At 35.1% G+C, this 21,746-nt stretch overlaps 3 protein-coding genes across 5 annotated transcripts in view; 2 read left to right on the top strand and 1 right to left on the bottom strand.

The window, feature by feature from the left end:
* The first annotated feature begins 155 nt into the window (after positions 1-155).
* On the top strand, positions 156-3,601 carry LOC121731543 (glycolipid transfer protein-like). The gene is made up of 4 exons (XM_042121020.1): positions 156-182; positions 394-506; positions 1,185-1,335; positions 2,584-3,601. The coding sequence occupies exons 1-4, from the start codon at positions 171-173 to the stop codon at positions 2,755-2,757; spliced, it is 450 nt and encodes a 149-aa protein (XP_041976954.1). The 5' UTR covers positions 156-170; the 3' UTR covers positions 2,758-3,601.
* Positions 3,602-9,139: 5,538 nt separating this feature from the next.
* Positions 9,140-18,728, top strand: LOC121731540 (39S ribosomal protein L16, mitochondrial). The gene is made up of 5 exons (XM_042121016.1): positions 9,140-9,296; positions 9,384-9,461; positions 9,545-9,702; positions 10,209-10,451; positions 18,467-18,728. Exons 1-5 carry the CDS (start codon positions 9,263-9,265, stop codon positions 18,680-18,682), a joined length of 729 nt encoding a protein of 242 aa, XP_041976950.1. The 5' UTR covers positions 9,140-9,262; the 3' UTR covers positions 18,683-18,728.
* Positions 18,729-21,305: 2,577 nt separating this feature from the next.
* LOC121731519 (transmembrane protein 132E) overlaps positions 21,306-21,746 on the bottom strand; it is a 121,208-nt gene continuing 120,767 nt past the window's right edge. For all 3 annotated transcript variants that reach the window (XM_042120970.1, XM_042120972.1, XM_042120973.1), the window contains one exon: positions 21,306-21,455. In XM_042120970.1, the coding sequence (XP_041976904.1) occupies positions 21,441-21,455 (15 nt within the window). In that variant the 3' untranslated portion in view covers positions 21,306-21,440. The remainder of the gene's footprint in view (positions 21,456-21,746) is intronic.

The raw sequence follows: 21,746 nt of genomic DNA, 5'->3' as shown, positions 1-21,746 counted from the left end.
GATGGCAGAAATTTTTCTGATCATAAATTCGGATTGTGCTCTTTATTAATTTTGTACTAAACTCAGACTTGCCAGAAGGATATATTTTGTCTTAGGTGTGCGGTGTGGTGTTGCAGTGGGTGTCCAAATTTTTCTGATCAGAAATTCTTATAATGTGTGGTCTCGTAACAATGAGGCCGAGGGTAAAATAGATATTTTTTGGTTCACTCATCAACATGATTAACAACAATTTTGACATGACATACATGTATTATGACAAAACTGACCTCATGATAATAATATTATGTATATCTTGACCAGAGGACTAGTATCAATTTTTCTTAGCAATATAAAACATAATATACCTGCAATAATATAATATTATTATAACTTATTTTATTTTATTGTTTACAGAAAATCAAAAAGTTTTACACTTACAATGAAGATACTTGCTTACTTGCTTTGATGCTCGATGAAAAATCAAGAGGGAGAGATGAGGGGGCTGAGGGAGTTTTGTGGTTGAATAGGTAAGAAGAAAACGATAATTTTTTAAAAATTGTGGCACATTAAAATTGTAAAGTTACAACTTAATTTTAAATAAATGTACAGACAATTTCCATAATATAGTAAAAATCGTAAGTTATATTTAAAATGTCAAGAAAAAGTAGACACAGTACAAAAGAACAAGGGGCGTACCCAAGCTGTAGCACATCCAAACATAATAAATCATATACGTGGGAGAGCCATGCTTCGGCACGAATGGGCCGGCTTGACCGGAGAAATACCACGTTCTCACAGAAAACCGGCGTGAAATAGCGCTTGCGCTGTGTTTCGCCGAGTGAGTGAGTTTACCGGAGGCCCAATCCCCTATCCTATTCCTTTCCCTACCCTCCCCTATTTCCTTCCCTTCCCTTCGCTACCCTCCCCTATTACCCTATTCGCTCTTAAAAGGCCGGCAACGCACCTGCAGCTCTTCTGATGCTGCGAGTGTCCATGGGCGACGGAAGTTGCTTTCCGTCAGCTTTTTTTTATTTATTTATTTTTTATTTTTTTTTCCAATTATTTACGTGACACCTATATATATTGTTATTGTTAATTTTGTAGTTTGAATTATGTACTTAATTTAATTAATAATTAGTATAATAGAATATAATAAAATATAATAGAATATTATATTATTATAATAATCCTTTTTATTCTTTCAGGTCCCTGTTATTCTTTGAACTTGTGTTTGAAGAGATAATTAAGAGTTTACAAAGAAAAGAGATTGATGCCAGCATTAAAACTATACTTACAACCGCATACAACGGTTCAGTCAAAAAGTATCACAATTGGGTCACACAAAAAATATTTTATGTAAGTAAACCACATGTACAAATTTTTTTTTTTATGAAATAAAGGGGCAAACGAGCAAACGGGTCACCTGATGGAAAGCAACTTCCGTCGCCCATGGACACTCGCAGCATCAGAAGAGCTGCAAGTGCGTTGCCGGCCTTTTAAGAGGGAATAGGGTAATAGGGTAGGTAAGGGAAGGGAATATGGGAGGGTAGGGAAGGGAATAGGGAAGGAAAGGGAAGGGAATAGTTGAGGATAGGGAAGGGAATAGTGTAGGGGTTAGGGGATTGGGCCTCCGGTAAACTCACTCACTCGGCGAAACACAGCGCAAGCGCTGTTTCACGCCGGTTTTCTGTGAGAACGTGGTATTTATCCGGTCGAGCCGGCCCATTCGTGCCGAAACATGGCTCTCCCACGTATAAATGTAGTTATGTCAAAAAATTTGTCCACGAGTCTACAAAATGTGACCTGTTCGGTACACAATTTTGTGTAAATATAGAAGTGACAATGTCAACAGCTTTATTTCGTAAATTTGAGTGTTAGTGTTTCGTTTCTATTGCCATATTTTAGTGTGCAAAAAGGAACCAAATTCAAAATGGTTGAAGTATGGCAGTTACATTGCCTTAGTTTTTATTATTCGTAGAGTCTAATATACTCCTATTAAATTCTCGTGTCAGTGTTTGAGCGCGAACTCCACCAAAACAGCTCAACTGAAATTTTGTATATACTATCAGAGAAGTTAGTTGATCCTAGGCAGATGGGGGACCTATGTAGTTTGGTCACTTTGCGTCAAACCCAGCCAATAGATCACAATTATAGGGAACATGCAAATATAATATTTACAAAAATTTTGCTATTAAAATTAAAAAAATATATAAATGAACAATATTTTATTAAAATTTGTTTTTTACAAAAATTACAAATTCAAAGTAAGTAACTTGAAACGGAACGGATTTCAAAACACCATTTAGCGTTCAGTGAAATCGCACCTGCTATCCCCGCGTTCCATTTAGCATTAAAATCGTTAAAAATGCCTCCTATTTTGAGCGTTTTGATCGATTTTAACGCTAAATGGAACGCGGGGTAGGACAGTAGTGACGTCATACAGACTGTAATAGATCCGTTTTAGCGCCAAAATTTAAATTGACAATTCTAAACCGCATTTTTTGCAGTAAATTCCAGTGTTTTACCCTTTGGGTACGGAACCCTAAAAAGTGTATCTATAAATGAATATAGGGGTAAAAATAACTACATTGTTTAATGTTTCAGCTAATTTTGAACATCTCTCCGAGTCTACCGCAAATGCTGAAATTATTAGATCCTTCACAGAACATGGAAGAATTCGAAAAACGGCTAATAGAACTTCACTATTGCCTAAAGATCATTAGGTGCAGAATAGACACATTTTTTCAAGAAAATAATATGTTTGTAGAAAATAAATAATTTAACGTTACAAAATTTAAGGAGAAGTTTAATACATACCTACTATACATTACTTGTGGATGCTATTATGTTATGGACATGCTAATAATTTTATTGGCAGCAGGTAATGTTACAATAATAATGATCATATTTTAATAATACCTGTAGGTAAGATAGACCAGTGATGTCAATTTCTGTTTTTTGTTTTATTGCTTACTTATTTGTAATTTTAAAGATTTATCATGTTATATTTTTAAAATCAAAAATCCTAAAATGCTTAAACAATCCTGTTATTATGCTTAAAATATATTTGCATTAAGTTTGAAGATCATCTAGTCCCAACATTCCTTTAAGTCTGCAGTATTCTGTAGATTAAAGTTGTAATATTATCGTCCACTGTATTAAGTCCAACTACAAACTAGGCCAAAGAAATAACAAACTTAAATGATTTTTCTCCACGGTCCGGAGTGACCTTCTCAGAAAACTTAATTATTTGAAGTCACCCAGTAAATAAAATATAGACACGGTGTTCCTCTAATATGACATGTTTATGGATAAGAAATAAATTGTGTAATAGAATTAATGAATTGGCCGTAGGTTCATTGGTGCTCCCGAATAGAAATTGTGTTTAAAAGATTCTACTAATTAGATGTAAGAAAACCGAACATAAAATTATTAAAATACCAAAATAATGCTTTGAGCATAAGTTTTATTTAAGAAGTGTTAAACATATTTTTGTATGGAGTGATCTTTAAAATATTTTAATCATACTGTAGTCTGAAAGTGAAAAGTATTACTTACCAACAATATAACTATTGTGGTTATGTTATTTTTTATGGATTTGAAAGAGCTTTATTATAAATAAATGGTTTAATTTAATGGTAATCACATGTTTTATTTATTCACTTTTGATGAATGAGTTAAATAAATACTTTTTGCTACAGAAGATGCATGTTTTAGTGAAGAAAACCCAAATACGATTTCTAGAGCTGTTAGTAGAGCTAATATAGTATGCAATATTATTTCTGTGGGTGTGCTGAACAAATATGGATTTAATAGGAAAAAGCTCACAAGTGGCATCTGCATTAGGACACTCAACATCAAGAAGCCCGCCAGTTCAGGCACCTGGAATTACCAAATACTTACTCAAATATTAGAGATCATTGATCAATAATTATAGTACTATATATTGAAAGCGACATCTAGTGGCCAGTATGAAAAATAAAGATAAACATTTGATATTCTGAAATAGACCAATGATAAATCTCGACATAATTTAGGACGTTTGTGGAAGAACCATATACCTAACATTTTATACAATTACTATTATAATTTAGTTTATAATATAATTTTTTCCCTTGCAATAATTTTAACAAACTTTGTAAGTTGTAACTTAATTCATCATCTAGATTCTAGCTAATATACATCTGGCTACACATAAAATCCACAGATTTTTTATTTCCAACCATTTTTCGGGTACTGAAGCCTCCATTTATGCAAAAAAAACGGCGTTTTTTTGCTGTGACTCAGACCAGCTGCTTCTTCCACTAAAGTCTTCAATTTACGACTTAAATTAATTACATGGATCAAGCAAGCAATTAGTCATAACTTACCCTAGATGACAGATTTCCATAGTTTCCAAGATACAGTCTAATTCCTTCTATTGTACAATTTGTACACAACAAAGTGTAAACTGATATTGATAAATATTTAGAGAGATGACCCAGTCTGTTGATCTGTAATGAAGCAAAAAAGATAAAATAACAAAACGATTCCTCTGGATTCTTGATACTTTTCAAAAACTTCAAATTGCTGCAACACTACTAAATAATACTTATTATATTTAACTAATCCTCTGGCTAATATTATTAATATTCGCTCGACGAATAACTATCTATGTACTTATACAACGCCTGCGTGTCTTTTGTTTGACACGCTGGAAAACTTAGGTATCAGAGAAAGACAGCGAACCGTGAATAGTTACGCTGATTAAAATAAGTAGGTACCGTATCTTTAGGAGTATTGATTATTTTCATTCTACCTTTACGTATAAAAAAAATCCTACGACAGGAATCCAAACACAGTATAGACATGAATTAAGATAAAGACAAATTTGCAAACGCAGCATAGTGCGATATTCCATTTTACAGGGCAGGCAAGCAATCAAATTAGATAGGTACGGTACAACCGTACCGTATATGACATTCTCTTTGTACAACAGTACAGAAACAAATACCTATTACTTACCGTATTTGTTGCATTTAAATCGTTGTTATGGAAACGGTAATCGGCATTGCATATTATGGACCTACGAATAATAAGAAAACGACTAGTGATTGCACAGTACCAGTCATTGGACAAAGCACAAAAACACAATTATATTAAGGTTGCTTTTTTATGAAATAAGGGAGCAAACGAGTCACCTGATGGAAAGCAACTTCCGTTGCCCATGGACACCCCCAACATCAGAAGAGCTGCAGGTGCGTTGCCGGCCTTTTAAGAGGATACACCAGGGGCTAGAGAAATGAAAAAAAAGTACGTGTAATATCTATAGCTCCCCCTTACCTCAAGCCTATACCGCAGAACGCGATAGAGACAACTGCAGAAAATCAACGATTCGTTGTCCCCTGATTCCTTCTCCAAAACTTAACCGATTTAAGTATTTTTTCATTAAAGATTAAAGAAAGGCTTAAGCTGTGTTCCTATGTTTTACTTTTTTTCTATAATCTAGCCAAATCTGTTTTCTGGATGTTTGAACACAGCGGAAAATGTGGGCTTTTTTTGGGTTTGGGCATAATGATTAAATTATGAAAAAAAAAAAGAAAACATAGGGACATTGAATTAAATAGTGGCCTTAGATATTCAGGAAAAAAATTATAACTCTACTAGCATTATCCAAGGAGGAAACAGGGGACAACGTTTGTATGGAAAAAAGGGCGGTGTGGACTCCTCTTAAGAGGGAATAGGATAACATGGTAGGGAAGGTAAGGAAGGGAAAACTTCCTGTTTTTAAAGTAATAGAACGCCTGATTTTAAAGAAAAACAGGTAGTTTTTAAAGCAACCTTATTAAATTTATGTGTTTTTGTGATCAGTCCAATGGCTAGTACTGTCCAATCACTAGTCATGTTAATTGAGGGATTTTCATTTATATTTTTTAATTTTATTTTTAACAATCTTAACTAGATGGCGTAAGGATAGACACTTCTAGATTTTCTATTGGTTCCTCACCGATCTGAAATTATCTGCAGGTTGGCATCACTGAGTGACACTGACTACATTTAGGTTGTGTTTCCAAAAAATATTAGTGTACTGTCAAGTGTGACATAAATCAAAATATCTTAAACCTAAGCGATCATTGGCCTAAGCGATTAGGCCAGTATACTGGTAATAGTTTAGGAACACACTGACATAATAATTAAACTTGTCAAACTGAAAACTGACATCTGAAAGCGTTTTGGCGGATATCTTTGTATTTGGTGGTTTTATGCGAGTGCACATTTTAATAACAATGCCGCGTCCTAGAAGATCTAATCTTTCCCAGCGAAGCCGTAATGCAATTAGGCAACGGAATATCGCGAGTCAATTATCTGATGGAGAACGAGAAATTGCACGAGAACAGCGCCGCGTTAGTATGGAGCAAAGGAGGGCCTTAATTCGTGCTTCTCAAACAAGAGCAAAGAGAGGCAGCCCGTGAAACGGCTAGGTTAGGAGCGAGAAATCGATAAGCGATAAGCTCGAACGCAGATGAACAGAGGAATAATCTTCAAAGTGCAAGAAGAAATGGTTCAAGTATTGATTTGAATCGAGCAGGGTTTCTGTATGATTGCACCATCGACTACAGCTTGCATTGTTTAGTTTGCATTGGTTTAATAATAATAATAATAATAATAATAATAATTTTATTTATTTCTCACCACATAATATTAAAAGACAGAAAGTAGGTACATAATTATAGACACATAGTAGTATGATAATAGATAATTGTAGATAAAGTAGTATAATTATAGACACAAATAGGTCGACAAATAGCACATTATCGGGTTTCATGTGGGAGACTGGTGCCTAAACTGGGCGTGAGCCTGTATTTCAGGACACCAGACCTCTATCCCAGATTAAAAAGCTCTACAAAAGAATGATTATGTTTAGAAGTAGATGTTCCAGTTTTCGATTACATAAGAAAAAATATTTTTAAAGGTAGAGATGGTGAAGTCAGGTTAGTATGAATATTGTGTAGTATATAAGATGTAAAGAAGATGTGTATTTGTGTGCGTGTGTGTGTCTGTGTATGTGTGTGTGTGTGTTTGTGTGTGCATGTGGTGTGTGTGAGGGAGAGTGTGTATGTGCGTGTGTCTGTGTGAGTGTGTGCGACATGGACGTTGTTTGCCAGCATTGTGGAGCATTGAAGTTTGCTGGTGAAACGCCTGGTTTGTGCTGCCTTAGTGGTAAAGTGAAATCGCCATTATTGGTCCCGCCACCAGAGCCATTGTGCTCCCTGCTTTATGGCGAAACACTAGAATCACGACATTTTCCTTCGGTTTTCCTTCCTGGCGCTATAACTCCAGAACGCACGAACCGATTTCCACGGTTTTGCATTCGTTGGAAAGGTCTCGGGCTCCGTGAGGTCTATAGAAAAAAAAATCAGAAAAACCTTCAAGAGAAAAGCAGGAAAATAGGGAAAATAATTTTATGGCAAAACAATGTTTTCCGGGACAGCTAGTCTAAGATATATAATTACGCAAAGCACCTAAGTCAAAGTATCAATCATTGTTAGGCGCATTATAATATGATAGATTTCTTTGACAATTCATTGTTTACGTAAACATAGGGTTTATGTAAAATTATTGCTTTATTATACTACACTAGCGGCCCGCCCCGGCTTCGCACGGGTGGACATTGATTTTTAAATAATTTTTTTTCAATCTTTATTTGTTAGTCAATAGTCATTCAAAACGTAGTGAATTAATGAAGCACTATAATATTATCCCATCAATGAAGCGGCACCCGGCTGTCGCATAACTATTATATTATAAATCTATTGTATCTGCGATTCCCATGATCGAGGTAATAATAATTAATATTTACGTGGACTCTCCGGGCGAGCACACCCGCGTGGCGCGCCTTGACGACGCCCAATTCGCAACGTGCAGCAGAAATCGTAATATTTTAATGTCGCCATAACATTAAAACCAAACGTCCAATTTTAATCATTGAAAGACCAAATATTATCTACATTAACTGTACTTAGTAATGAATTAATTTATTTTGATAAGAATTAATGCCATGAGTAAAATAAAGGCATTTAAATGTAGTCCAAAAACATTTCAAGATTTTTTAATAAAAAAATGATTATTGTGCCTCACTCAACATAGATAGGTATAGTGTGTCGCGGACTTATTTGTAGATATTTAAAAGATCTACAATTACTTAGAACATTTTATGGTTCTGTCTTTTATAGTTTAGGCAGCGTACGCGAAAAAAGTAACATTTCTGGTTGATTTTTTACACCTTGCGTTTGAAAATCCCAAATATCTTACGGAACCCTATTTTTTCCAAAATAAAATTTAGCCTATGTTCAGCAGAATTAATGTAGGATTCCAATGGGAAAATAATTTTTTAAATCGGTCCAGTAGTTTCGGAGCCTATTCAAGACAAACAAACAATCAAATCTTTCCTCTTTATAATAGTAGTGAAGATAATACTTACTCAGGCTACTTTAAATTATTGCAATAAATAATAAAATTAATTAACTAACAAAATTTATAAAACAAACGCTTAATTAGGTACCTGATACTATGGTGACTGAGCGATCAGAATCGGAAATATGGACGCGAGAATTTCAGTGATATTTTCGCATTTTACTATTTTTCTTCAATGAAAATCTTCAAATTTTCAGCACTTATGACACGTCTTTCACTTTAATAATTAAAGTGAAAGACGTATTAATCACAGTAACATGTAGTTTTCACATTGTAAAACTAAATTTAAGCAAATTGAGAATCTTTGTTTGTAAATTTTATAACATAGAGTATTGATACAAAGGGACAAATGTCAAAAGAGTGTTGCTATTGCTTAAAAAAAAAGTTTCGTCTTGTAGACATTCTTGACGCACTATAGAATTCGACAAAAACGTCATTTTTGACAGTTCTCCTTTACCAAAAAGTCAATGCCAGTAGCGCACATTGACTGACATTGACACATTCAATTAAAGCCTTGTCGAACTGTACTAGAAGAAGAAGAAGAAGAACTGCTATGTCAAAATATGTCAATACAAAAATATGACAAACTGGGTATGTTCCTAATTTAACGTGAGCACCGAGCAGTTCGAATTGACGAGATATTTTGATTGGCTCCTAAGATGTCAGTTCGCATTGGTTAATACTGGGATCAGAATAAAAACGTACATTACGGAGAAGAAGTAAAAAATCAAAACCCTTGGGTTGATTTTGGGCTCGATTAGTTTTAGTTTTATCAAATATCAAGTAAAAAATCTAAGTTTCCACAGAAAAAGAGAAAAGGCTGTGCACAATGAACTTGTATACCTCTACCAAGTTTATTATAGGTACATAATACGCCACTTTAATATTCATACATTTCTAACCTTATATATTTTAAATTCACTGCATACATGCATTATATTTATTTACAGGACTTCTTCGTCCAGAAGCAACTCAGATAGTATTAAGCAAAGGAATCAAATATTTTCCTCCACCGAAGAATTATGATGGTAAATCAATATTCAAACATTACCAGAGATTTGCTTGCATTTAAATACTTAATACATTAGTAACAGTTTTATGTTCTTTGTAGACATTGAAATACCGGAAAGGCCGCGTCTTAGAGTATATGATAAGGTCCCACTTTATCCCTCAAATCTGAAACCTCCTAAAATGCAGAAGAGGCTTCGTTACATGCGGGGTCCTGAGCTCCTACATAACACTCTGCAGCTAAAACAATATGGTGTTTTAGTAAGTATATTTAAAAATAAATATATTCTATTGATTTAAGGGTTCTATTATTCATGGCATTACTCTTCTGTATTAAAATTTTTGCAAATGTAATGGACAGAACTGTGTCTATTTCTTCGACACTTCCTGTATCTATTGTTATGGAGATATTTTGAGTCCTGCAAAGGACATACGATAGTCTTTATCCTGCAAACATTTATGGCTCCGAGTGGCAACTGTTTTTATCTTATATCTTTAAACTTAAAAAAAATTTCTTGTAAGTATATACTTATAATATATAATTGGAATCTCGGAATCGGCTCCATCGATTCTCATGAAATTTAGTATATAGGGGGTTTCGGGGGCGATAAATCGATCTAGCTAGGAATCATTTTTAGAAAATGTCATACCGCATCTTCGCTGCACTTATAAAAGACAGAAACTGACAAAAGAGAAGAGAAGGATGACAGAAACTGAAAAATAGTAAAATAAGTACCAAAATGTGATTTAATATATTTTATTTTCAGGCTACAGGTGGTGGCAGATTACGTCATGAACATTTTGAGATGGCTCGGTTACAAGTGGCCAGAAGGTTAGATATGAAGAGAATGTTTGCAATTTGGAGAGTAGATCCTCCGTGGCAACCGATTACCAAGAAAGGACAAGGTCAGCGTATGGGCGGAGGAAAGGGTGCTATTGACCATTATGTCACTCCAGTTAAAGCAGGCAGAATTATTTTTGAAGTTGGTGGAAAATGTGAATATGCTGAGGTAAGCTTATAAGTATATATAATTTAAGTACAATAATAGAAAACTCAAATCAGCTCAAATAAAATAATTGTTAACTATGATGTTATAGACTAGCACGAGTCGGCGCATAAGTAACGAAAACTATTCCACCTCAATTTTTTTATACAATCCTCTTCAAATTGCCCTCCTGATGATATAAATGCATGTTGCCAGGGCGCAACCCGGTGCCATATTGTTTAAACAATGTTTGTCCCTCAAATCTGAAACCGATTTGCTTATATGATTGTTCGGTTTAAAAATAACAATTCCTTGCAATTGCAAGGAATTGTTATTTTTTTTATATTCTTTATCAAATACTTACCAATTAAAAAGGTCCTATGACTTTTTACGATAAAGTTCTTCTGAAATTTTCACAGATTGTGTATATCTGTTGCCGCTATAACAACAAATACCAAAAATAAAATAAAGTATATTATTAAAGGGGGACTCCCATACAAGAAATGTGATTTTTGGCCTTTTTTGCTCGTAATCAATAATAGTAACAGACACTTGAAATTTTCACAAAACCCTTAATTATATTTGTACTTTAATAATTAATAATAAAATTAAAATAAAGTAATTGTTTAAGGGGGGCTCCCATACAAAAAACACAATTTTTGTCTACTTTTGCTAAGTTAAAAAAAAGATATAAACAATGAAATTTTTTGAAATCTCTATTAACAATATTATTAACTATTGTATATAGAATTTAAAAATATATATTACTTTGACATTATTATTTTTTTAAATATATTTTTCATCGGTCGAAAGTACCCAAATTTGAGGTTTTTCGAACCTTTAAAAATTCACATCTTTAAAAATATTAACTTTATCGTAAAAAGTCATAGGACCTTTTTTATTGGTATTTCAATAAAGAATATTAAAAAAAAAAATGTTCGGTTTAAAAATAACAATTCCTTGCAATTGTTTAAACAATGTTTGTTTAAACAATATGGCACCGGGTTGCGCCCTGGCAACATGCATTTATATCATCAGGAGGGCAATTTGAAGAGGATCGTATAAAAAAATTAAGGTGGAATAGTTTTCGGTACTCATGCGCCGACTCGTGTTAGTCTATTATGATATTTAAAAGGGGGAGTAATGCTGCTCACTCTTCACACTTACGCCCATCATTCATTTGCCAGGTTAACTATGTGGAATCTATATAACAAGGGACAATACAAGCAGCGCAGTCGCTCTGTAATAGAATTTTATGTATTATGTATTAAAATAATATTTACTAAGTTACATTAAGAGTTGAAAATAAATTTTTAACAATGGCAGCCGAAAAGGAAGATCTTCCGACCGCGAGAGATAGCATGCTCGGTCAGGCCAAAGCCCACTGACGTCATTTCAGACGTTGTATATTATATTCCGAAACTTCGATAGCGCGATGCAGGATTGTTAGGTTAATTGTGGGTAGGTACCAATTAAATAATCCTGAAAATTAGATGAATCTTTGTGATTTTTTTTCTATTGAGAAAAATTATAGTATACCCTCGAAAAGATAATGTAGTACTTAAGTATATTATATGTAGGATTTTGTCTATGGTCCTTTGACAAGTTAACTGCTTTTTGTGATCACTCGTGAATTTAATTAAATAATATAGTGAAAAAGTGATTCTTGGACAAAGAAAAGTGCGTTCACTGGTTACTGAAGTTCTGTGACAAAAAATCAATAGTTGTTCACGTGAAATCATCCATAATTATTGAAGAAAATAGTCGGAAAACGAGTGGCTCAATCTATATACGTATAAATATAACAGTGGCTTAACAGCAATAATTGATTTTGAATTGGTACAGTTGGCAGTACTGTTTATTTGTCAGAAGTGACAGCTGACATCTGACAGATCTCACTTAAGGTAGAAGAAGAAGTAGACTGGAATAAAATTTCTAAATACAATTAAATATTATCAACATTAATAACAATATTATAATATATGTTTTTTTCTGTAAGATCTTATCTGTGAATATAACTACGATTATCCCATTGATTCAAGCTAACTATGACATCTCTTCGCCGCACTCCGCCAGCCTCTTCAACAGGGAATATGTCCCATAAGAACTATGACTCTGATACTCTTTCTGAAAGAGGAGGCAATGACTACGTTAGGCAGAAACGTAGGCGACAAAGTGATGAGGACATTATAATGCTATCTAACAAAATCGACCAGTACTTCTCCGAACTAAAACAACAAAATGCTGAACTAAGGGACAGTCTACAATTTATGTCGGACAAATATGACACCACCCTAAATATGATTAGCAAAATGGAAGAAAAGAGGTTAGAGGACAAAAAACAAATTGCAAAGCTCGAAGAAAGACTAGAGTTTATGGAACGGAAGTTGAAGACAGCCAGCATAGAAATACGCAATATACCAAGTTCCTCCAAGGAAAATAAGAAAAAGGAAACGAAGGAGGATATTTGTGAATTAGTGCAAGGATTTGCTAAAACTTTGAGTGTTAGTCTAAATGAATCTGATATAAAGGATGTCTATCGAGTGACTACAAATAAGGAAACCATAAAACCAATCATTATTGAACTAAATAGTACAATAAAAAAGGAAAAAATGCTTCAAGCGGTTAAACAGTTCAATAGAAATAAACAGGTTGCTGATAAATTAAGCACCAATCATTTTAACATTCTAGGACCGAGGAAACCTATATATGTATCGGAGGTTCTGACATCCAGGACACAAAAAATCTACCATATGGCACGGCAGTTTGTAAAAGATTACAATTACTCTTACTGCTGGACCTCTAGAGGCACAATCTATATACGCAAAACAGAAGGAGAACAAGCAATTCGCATTGAATCAGAAGAAGATCTAAATAAGTTAAAGTTAAAGCAATGACTACAAATTTTAAGTTTATCAAGTCTGAAGCTCACATTAGTTGTTCTTCTGTCATATGCTATAAATAGAAAATGTAATAAAAGTTGTCGTTTTTTACCTACTAACCTACTAACTAATATTATTTTAAAAATACAAGAACACTATACTGTAAACCAAACTTACTATAATCTAAATACATTCATGAGATACATATATACATCTACTTGTTACTGTCCATGCCTCTTATACATCATATTATATTCTTACATAGAATACAAAATGCGTTTTAAAAGTAATATCCAAACAAAAACTAGCCCCAAATTAGTTATACCCTCTCTCTACAATAGTGTCCTTATGTTTAAGCCATATTAATCATTTTTAACACTTTTGATTCCTTAATTAACAATAACATAAATGCATTAGATGAGATAACTATTTCAGATACCTACAAATGTGACATAGAAAATTGTAAAAATATTGTAGAAACACACAGTCTAAAAATACTTACCCAAAACATCCGAAGTATAACTGCAAATATAAATATTTTTTTAACATTGTTGTCTAGAATTTCTGTGCCCTTAGATATCATTATACTTACAGAGTGCTGGCTATCCTGCAATCCGCATATACCTGAAATTGCTGGCTATAACTCATATGCAAATACTAAATGGACTAATCAAAATGATGGAGTTGTAGTTTATACTAGGAGTGACCTTCTTAATATTGTTGTCACTGAACCTGACTTTGCAGATGGCAGCTGTTTACAGATTATGTTACAAAATTCAACCTGTATTCTTGCTCTGTACAGGCCTCCATCTTTTAGAGACATAACTAATTTCCTTTCCTCTCTGGACCACATACTAACATTGAATTCTCCGTGCAAAAACATAGCGCTGGTAGGAGACATCAATTTGAATATATTGAACGATAATATTGATGCTAAAACTATGGATTATCTTAACCTTACTGCTGCACATGGCTTACTACCTGCACATAATATGGCCACGCATGGAAAATCTTCACTTGATCACGTATTGCTTAAAACAAAACTCAGAGCCAAAACAATTGTCATAGACTCATCTGTTACCGATCACAACGCGGTGTTACTAACCTTCAGCAAGTTAAAATTAGATATAGCCAAAAAGACAATTAGTAAATTAGATTTGGACAAACTGGAATATTCACTAAAAACTACCGATTTCTCGCATATCTACAAGTGTATAGACGCTAACACTGCCTTTAATAACTTTAGCAATTTGCTATCTGGTGCTATCCAACAAAACACTATATCAGTTAGAGTTACACATCGCTTGAGGATAATTAAACCCTGGATTACGCCTGGGATATTGAGATGCATGCGTAACAGAGATAAATTGTATTTAAAGATGAAAAAATCCCCAAACAATAACACTATTTGCACCACCTACAAACGTTACAGAAATTTTTGCAGTCGTATTTTAAGTAATCTTAGAAGGCAACACGAGGAAATGGAGTTAAGTAAAGCAGGTTCAAATCCAAAGAGCATGTGGAAAGTGATTAGAGACGTAACAAATACTCAGAAAAAGAAGGTTTCTGCTGCTCCTCTCCTTGGTTCATGTTCTTTAAATAGTATAAATAAACACTTCGCTGAAACCGGTTTCAAAATTGCTGAAGAGGTGGCAAAAAAGCATAACAAGGTTGCAAGCTCAACTAATAAGCCACATAATTTTCCAACTCCTAGTACGTCAATGGTATTACTGGAAACTGATGAGTTGGAAGTGGATAGACTGATTCAATCACTACGTAGCGACTGTGCAATGGGTGTGGACGGTATTTCAGCAAAAGTTATAAAAAAGAACAAGAGCCTGTTTCTTCGGCCTTTAACATATGTATTCAACTTGTGTATAAGAACAGGAGTATTTCCCGACCTTCTGAAGAAAGCCCTTATACACCCAGTCCACAAGTCCGGTGATGCAAACTGTGTCAATAATTATAGGCCCATTTCGGTTTTGCCATGTCTTTCTAAAATCTTGGAAAAAATTTTGGACAGCAGATTAAGAAGATACCTGGAGGATGGCAATATATTATCCAGTAACCAATTTGGTTTCAGAAATAACAAATCCACAAATGATGCAGTTTTTGAGATGACAAATCATATTGTACAGACTCTTGATAAAGGCAAAAAATGTATTGCCATCTTCCTAGACCTCGCCAAGGCCTTTGACACAGTTTCTATCCCCAAACTGATTGTGAAGCTGGAACGTCTTGGCATACGAGGCCGTCAATTACAACTATTTAAAAGTTACTTGAATAACCGCACCCAAAGCGTTAAGATCAACGATCATATCAGTGGAGAGCTACCTGTTGTATTTGGTGTGCCGCAGGGAAGCATACTTGGTCCCACGCTCTTCTTAGTCTATGTAAACGAAATGTGCAAACTTAAACTACAAAATGGCAAACTGCTGGCTTTTGCTGACGACACAGCACTTATCTTTACTGGAGATACGTGGGACCAGGTTTATGAGGTGGCACAAAATGGTTTCAATAGAGTAACCGAGTGGCTGGCAGATAACACTCTGTCCCTCAATGTAGATAAAACCAAGATGATTGAATTTCAAATTAAAAAGTCGAAGAAACCCAGTATAGACCACCATATCTCAGTCCTGGATAACCATTCACTTGATATAGGTGCTACATGCAATAACTGCCCAAAACTGGAGAAGGTCACTAATTTGAAATATTTAGGTATCATCATTGATGATAAGTTGAACTTTATGTCCCATATAAATCTGCTCACGGGGAGAATTCGGAAACTTATATACATATTTAAATATGTACGACATGTAACAAAACCTGCAACTCTTAAAAGTATATACTATGCTTTGTGTCAATCTTTGTTAGGGTATTGCATACAGTCTTGGGGAGGGGCGTGTAAATCTTCCCTAATTAAGCTTGAGCGAGCTCAAAGGGCAGTGCTAAAAGTGAGTACTTTTAAACAGTTTAGGTTTCCAACTAAGGAACTTTATGAATACTGCGAAGTGCTCTCTGTGAGGCAAATATTTATACTGCAAATTGCCCTAAAATATCATGCATCGAATAAAACTGACATCTTGCCTGTGACTGGACGGCGCAAAAAACTTCCCCCAGCCAAAAGGCACAGGACAACTTTTAGTGAAAGGTTTTACTATTTCCTTGGACGCTACACCTACAACAAAATTGATAAAATTCTGAATATTCATACACTTAATTCACATAGTTGTAAAAAGAAGGTTACTGAATGGCTACAAAAACTGTCATACAATGAATCAGAAAGTATTATTTGCCCTATCCGTTGAGAATATATTATCTCAATATTCGATTTGAACATTCATGAACATACACACACACACACACACACACACATACACACAACCATACTAACATGTACTAACCTAGTTGCTCTTACATTATGTTAATGTAAAACGAATTTGGAAAACCTTTACTGATTGTTAGCTGATACTTATAGCACAGGTTATCCTATTTTAAGTATCAGCAGAACATTAAATGTGTATAATGTACATAGTTACATACAGCCTGAATTTCTGTATTATGTATAAATTATAAAGGAACATATTATGTAATTTGAGCAAATAAATAACTTTTTACTTTACTTTAATGTTAAAAAATTAAACAGATTGTGGCTTCTCTTCTCTTTACGATCAAGCATAAAAATAAATCGTCAATTTTACTTCTTACTGCTCCTCAATTGCGTTTTGAAAATATATTAGATATTCTGGTACTCCATTCTTAATTAATTATTATTTTTTGAATGTAAAAAACTTGTGAGTGTGTGTGAATGAGCAAATGGCCAAATTAAGCTTAGAACAAACCTACGCGTCAGTGACATGGGACGCGGTACGCGATACGGGAGCGTCTGCAACTCGAAACTGGCCGTGCACACCTGCGCGACTACGGCGCGAAGTGCGAACCGTCAAACTTCATTTGTTAATGAACAGTCACTGAAGACGCGCGACTTTATCTGGTGTATGCTAAACTGTTGTGGTATTTTGATATCCTTATACTTAACATCAGAGTTTGCTAAGCTTGCTTTTGATTTGGAAGGTGCAGAGGAATAAAACACGTCCGCAAATAATTTGTGTCCACAATGGTCAAGTCGAATTAATTTAGGCGCCTACCACACGTGCATGCTTGACTAAAAATTTGCTTGCGCATGCCGGCTAGAACACTGAACATTGTGCATGTAGTTGGTAAAACAGTAGTACGCGCAACTTGCTTGAAATTCAGGCATGCGCAAGCCTTCGTGTAGAAACTTGTCTGGGCGTGTGGTTGGAAGTTTAGTGTCCAAGCCGCTCTTTGTCAGTCAAATGGTGTTAAAATGCGCGCACGCTGCTATAAAATGGCAGATTTACGAACATATAATCGTCAGTTTGCAACTGAATTCATTGAATTATAAAAATCTCTGCTCGCTCCGTGGAAGATCAAACCGAAAGATTATTCTGACAGGAATAAAAAAAATACACATATAAAAAAATATTTTATTTATGCATTATCAATTTTGTCACTAGCAAACACTGGAAAAATAAAAGCAGAAGAAATAGTTCTTCATTGAGAAACATTGTTTATACGCCGACGATCTCGGCAAGAATGTTGTTTGCGCATGCATGTGGTAGATCAGTCAGTCTTACGTCTTTTCATGCGAGAAGCATGCGCTAGCAAAACTGTGTTCAAGCATACACATGTGGTAGGCGCCTTAATATCATGACACAATTTATCAAAACGTAAACAAATCATAAACTAAGGAGTTGTAGAAAATAATATAAAAAAGGTTTTAAAAAAGAAGTCTAGTTATGTACACTTCAAAACCGCGTCTGACAACTTGACACGCATGTTTCGCTTTGCCGACGCGAACGTCTCGCGTGACGCGTCGCGGTCGCGTAGGTGTGCACGGCGCCATAAGATTACATGGGCAGCGTCCGCCGCGCGGTAGACGCTACCGCTTCGCAGTCGCTTTGGTCGCGTAGGTTTGGCCTAAGCTAGCATAAAACTGATTTTATTATCCCTAGCCACTATTAACCATGTATGTGGTAAATTTTGAAAAACTACCAATACTAAAAATATTACTGTAACTTTTCAGCCTAATATTATGTTGTGTTGTTGTGTAAAGGCATTTTAATACTTTTCCAGGTGTATGACATGCTAAGGATTGTGGCTGAACGATTACCATTCAAAGCTGAACCCGTATCTCAAGAAATTATGGAAAAGAAAGCTAAAGAGGAAAAATGGAGGGAAGAGAATAATAAAAACAAGTACACATTGAAATATATAATTCAGAACAACATGGGAGGTAGCCACAGGCATATATCACCATTTGATCATAAGTGGTACGGTAAATATCTGTAATTTATTATGTTATTGTTTGTAGATTAAATATAGTTTTAAACTTGTATCTACTGCTGTTTTCTATTTTTTTTTCATCAAGGAAGTTCTGAATAACGCTTATTAATTAGAGCTCTTTATGAAATTCAATATTACATCTTACCTTTCAAATCAAGATTTTTTTCTTGTAAGTAAGCATATTTTAACTACTGAGTTACTTTGACCTAAAAATGCTCCTCAATATACCTAAAATATATACAGGGTGTAACAAAACTAAGTGATAATACTTAGGGTGTGTATGTGTTCCTCTATATAGAGTTCATTGTGAAAGTAGCAGCGCAGAAAGAGCATTTTGCGTCATGGATTTGCCCATACAAATCACAAAAAATGTTATCAATTCATAGTGTTCAGGTAAATAAAACCATGCGTATATTAATAATGTTTATTATATTCGACATCTTATTAAAGGAATTCCGTGACAAGCTTACATTGCGTACATGTATATCTTGTAGCAATATTCATATAGATAAACTTTTCATTATATAATCGGGCAAAACTCAACAAAAACAAATTGTATAGTAACAAATACTACTATTTGACCTTACTCCTGTTGTGACACTAACCTAACGACTAAAGCCAAACGACACACTATCATAGTAGTTAGAGATCGAAAACTGCTAACATATTGCAGACAGTTGCTTAAGAAATATATTTTTGCTAGTCTATGGATTTTAATTAAACACAATTAGCAAAATAACTTTAATTAAGCCACTGTCTGATTTACAATTAATGTTATCAAAAACTAAATAATTATATTTGTGACAGTAATATCAATATACATTGTATTGGAAGAGAAAATAAATATTAACTATAGTGGACACGTTACGAAACAATGAGCCATTAAGGGAGATCGCAGACGACAGACTTTTTGTGCGATCGAGTTTGCGGCGCCGAGTCAAGTCGGCATGGCATGGCATGGCAGTACGGCCATGCCGACTGTATGGGCGCCGCAGACTCGATCGCACAAAAAGTCTGTCGTTTGCGATCTCCCTAAGTGTTATTTTCTGTCCCTGTCTTTATAACATCTCGCTCTAATCGGTGGTTACTGACTTTGAGACATTGCCGTCTCGATTTACTTATACGCGAGTGACAGAGACGAAAAACACAGTCAATGGCTTATAGTTTCTCTTTTGATTGCCAGCTACAAGTTTTCTAGTAATATCAATACACAATTACAAGTTGGAACCTTAGAACATTACTATGTGTACATTTGTTATATGAACATCTCTGTTATACATCGTGTGCAGCCTACTCTTTACATAGATTGTAAGCGACTCTACCACATTTATTAATACCGTTCCATCCATGACCTATAAATTATATAACGTCGTAACAATATGTACAAAGCCTAAAGAACTAACTTACAAGTAAATGCAATATACATTTTGTCAATAAATTAATGCTGTTTACATAATATTATACAAGCGCTAGACTTCATATTATGATATGGCTCTTTAACCGACTGCAAAAAACCATGGCAGTCCTATCACAACACTTAATATACTTTACAAAATGGAAAGTCGGAAGTGTAGCTGACTGATGAGTAGCAAAACAGCTGTTAGGCCAGGTGTGATCGGTTACAAAAATATACAGCCATCACATCAAACGAAGGGAACGCTTAAATATTTGACTAGTACCGTCTTAAGTTAACCTCTAAACTATAACTAACACTGGCGATTGCAGTCTTAAAACTTATTTCAACAAAAATTCGCATTCGGCAGTCACAACTTCCAGAGTAACTCGAAAAACAAAACTACTTTTGACTCGTATAGCTCGAAGATGAATCGTGCGAATCGATTAAATTATTTCCGTTTTATAAAACTGACTCAAATTGGTAAATCAGGATTATCAGGTGCATCAATTTCGTTACCAAAATTATTATGGATCAATTCTATTGTGTATTATGGAAATATAGTAGTGTAATTCAAGTTAATTTGGAAACGTGTCTCCTACCTATCCGTGAACCTGCGACATCGGCTAAGCTATAAGTTAGACATAAGTGAGGTAGCGTTTTTATCGTCTAGTGGAAAATATTTACAGACCTAGCATATGCGATTATTTGGTACTCGAATAAAATTGTGGCTTCGGCTAAAGGCATCGTTAGTCTAAGAATATCTTGGAATGATTAGCTCGTGTTATAAAATGTACACACAAACGCCTTACTATCTACAATGTAGATTCTACATCATTGATTGTACGCACGTCGCAAAGCTCGTTCGGACATGCGCACATTGACTAGACTTCGTAGAGTATAAAATATCTAAGGATAGCGATTCGGGCCCAATACAATAGACGCCGGGCTCACGTTTAACCTATATATCGTCCTATCGGCTAACACTCAGTAACCCTATATCGATTTTCGTAAATCGTTATCCCTAGCCGCATCGATTTCGATCACTGCAAGGATCCATAGAGGACAGTACTATAAACACCGACAACGTTACTCGTAAGCTTCGCTCAGATGGTCTAAGAGGAATCTCAACTGGCGCTTCATGGAATGGTTGTTGTGCGCGATGGACTCGCAGAGGCCCGCTGCGGCCCGACCGTTGGGAACGTTCTCGTAAGTGTGTTCGTCAGTGTTGTCGTGCGTGTCTATGGTAGTATCCTCTCGGGCCGCGCCCGCGTTCGGTGCATTGTATACGTCGATTGCAGGGGCTTTGGTGATATGCTGATATTTAAACGTAGACAATACCTGCCGGATCTTTGCAATGATCAGCTCTACTCAGGCGTTCGATTCCTGAAAATTTCAAATTGATATCAGTTTTGCAGCATGAGTGATCTCTAGCGCTAAATGAGAGGAGCGGGGTGGTTCGAATGGGATGCCGCAACTCTACGTCTAGACGTGATCCTAGCCGGGCGTACTTACGACTATAATACTGCAACATCGAGTTATACTATGCTAATAAATATTAAATGCATCAAAAATCAGGCTCTAGTTTTCATAAGAGAGTCGAAAAACGTGTAAAATGTGATCGAGGTCGTGAAGTGTCCGTGATCTAAAATCTCGTGAGCGAGAGCGATCGGTGTT

Source organism: Aricia agestis, chromosome 11 (genome assembly GCF_905147365.1).
Source record: "Aricia agestis chromosome 11, ilAriAges1.1, whole genome shotgun sequence".
In the NCBI taxonomy this organism is placed as follows: domain Eukaryota; kingdom Metazoa; phylum Arthropoda; class Insecta; order Lepidoptera; family Lycaenidae; genus Aricia; species Aricia agestis.
The sequence above is the reverse complement of the archived record's forward strand: the minus strand, read 5'-3'. Positions and strand labels throughout refer to the sequence as shown.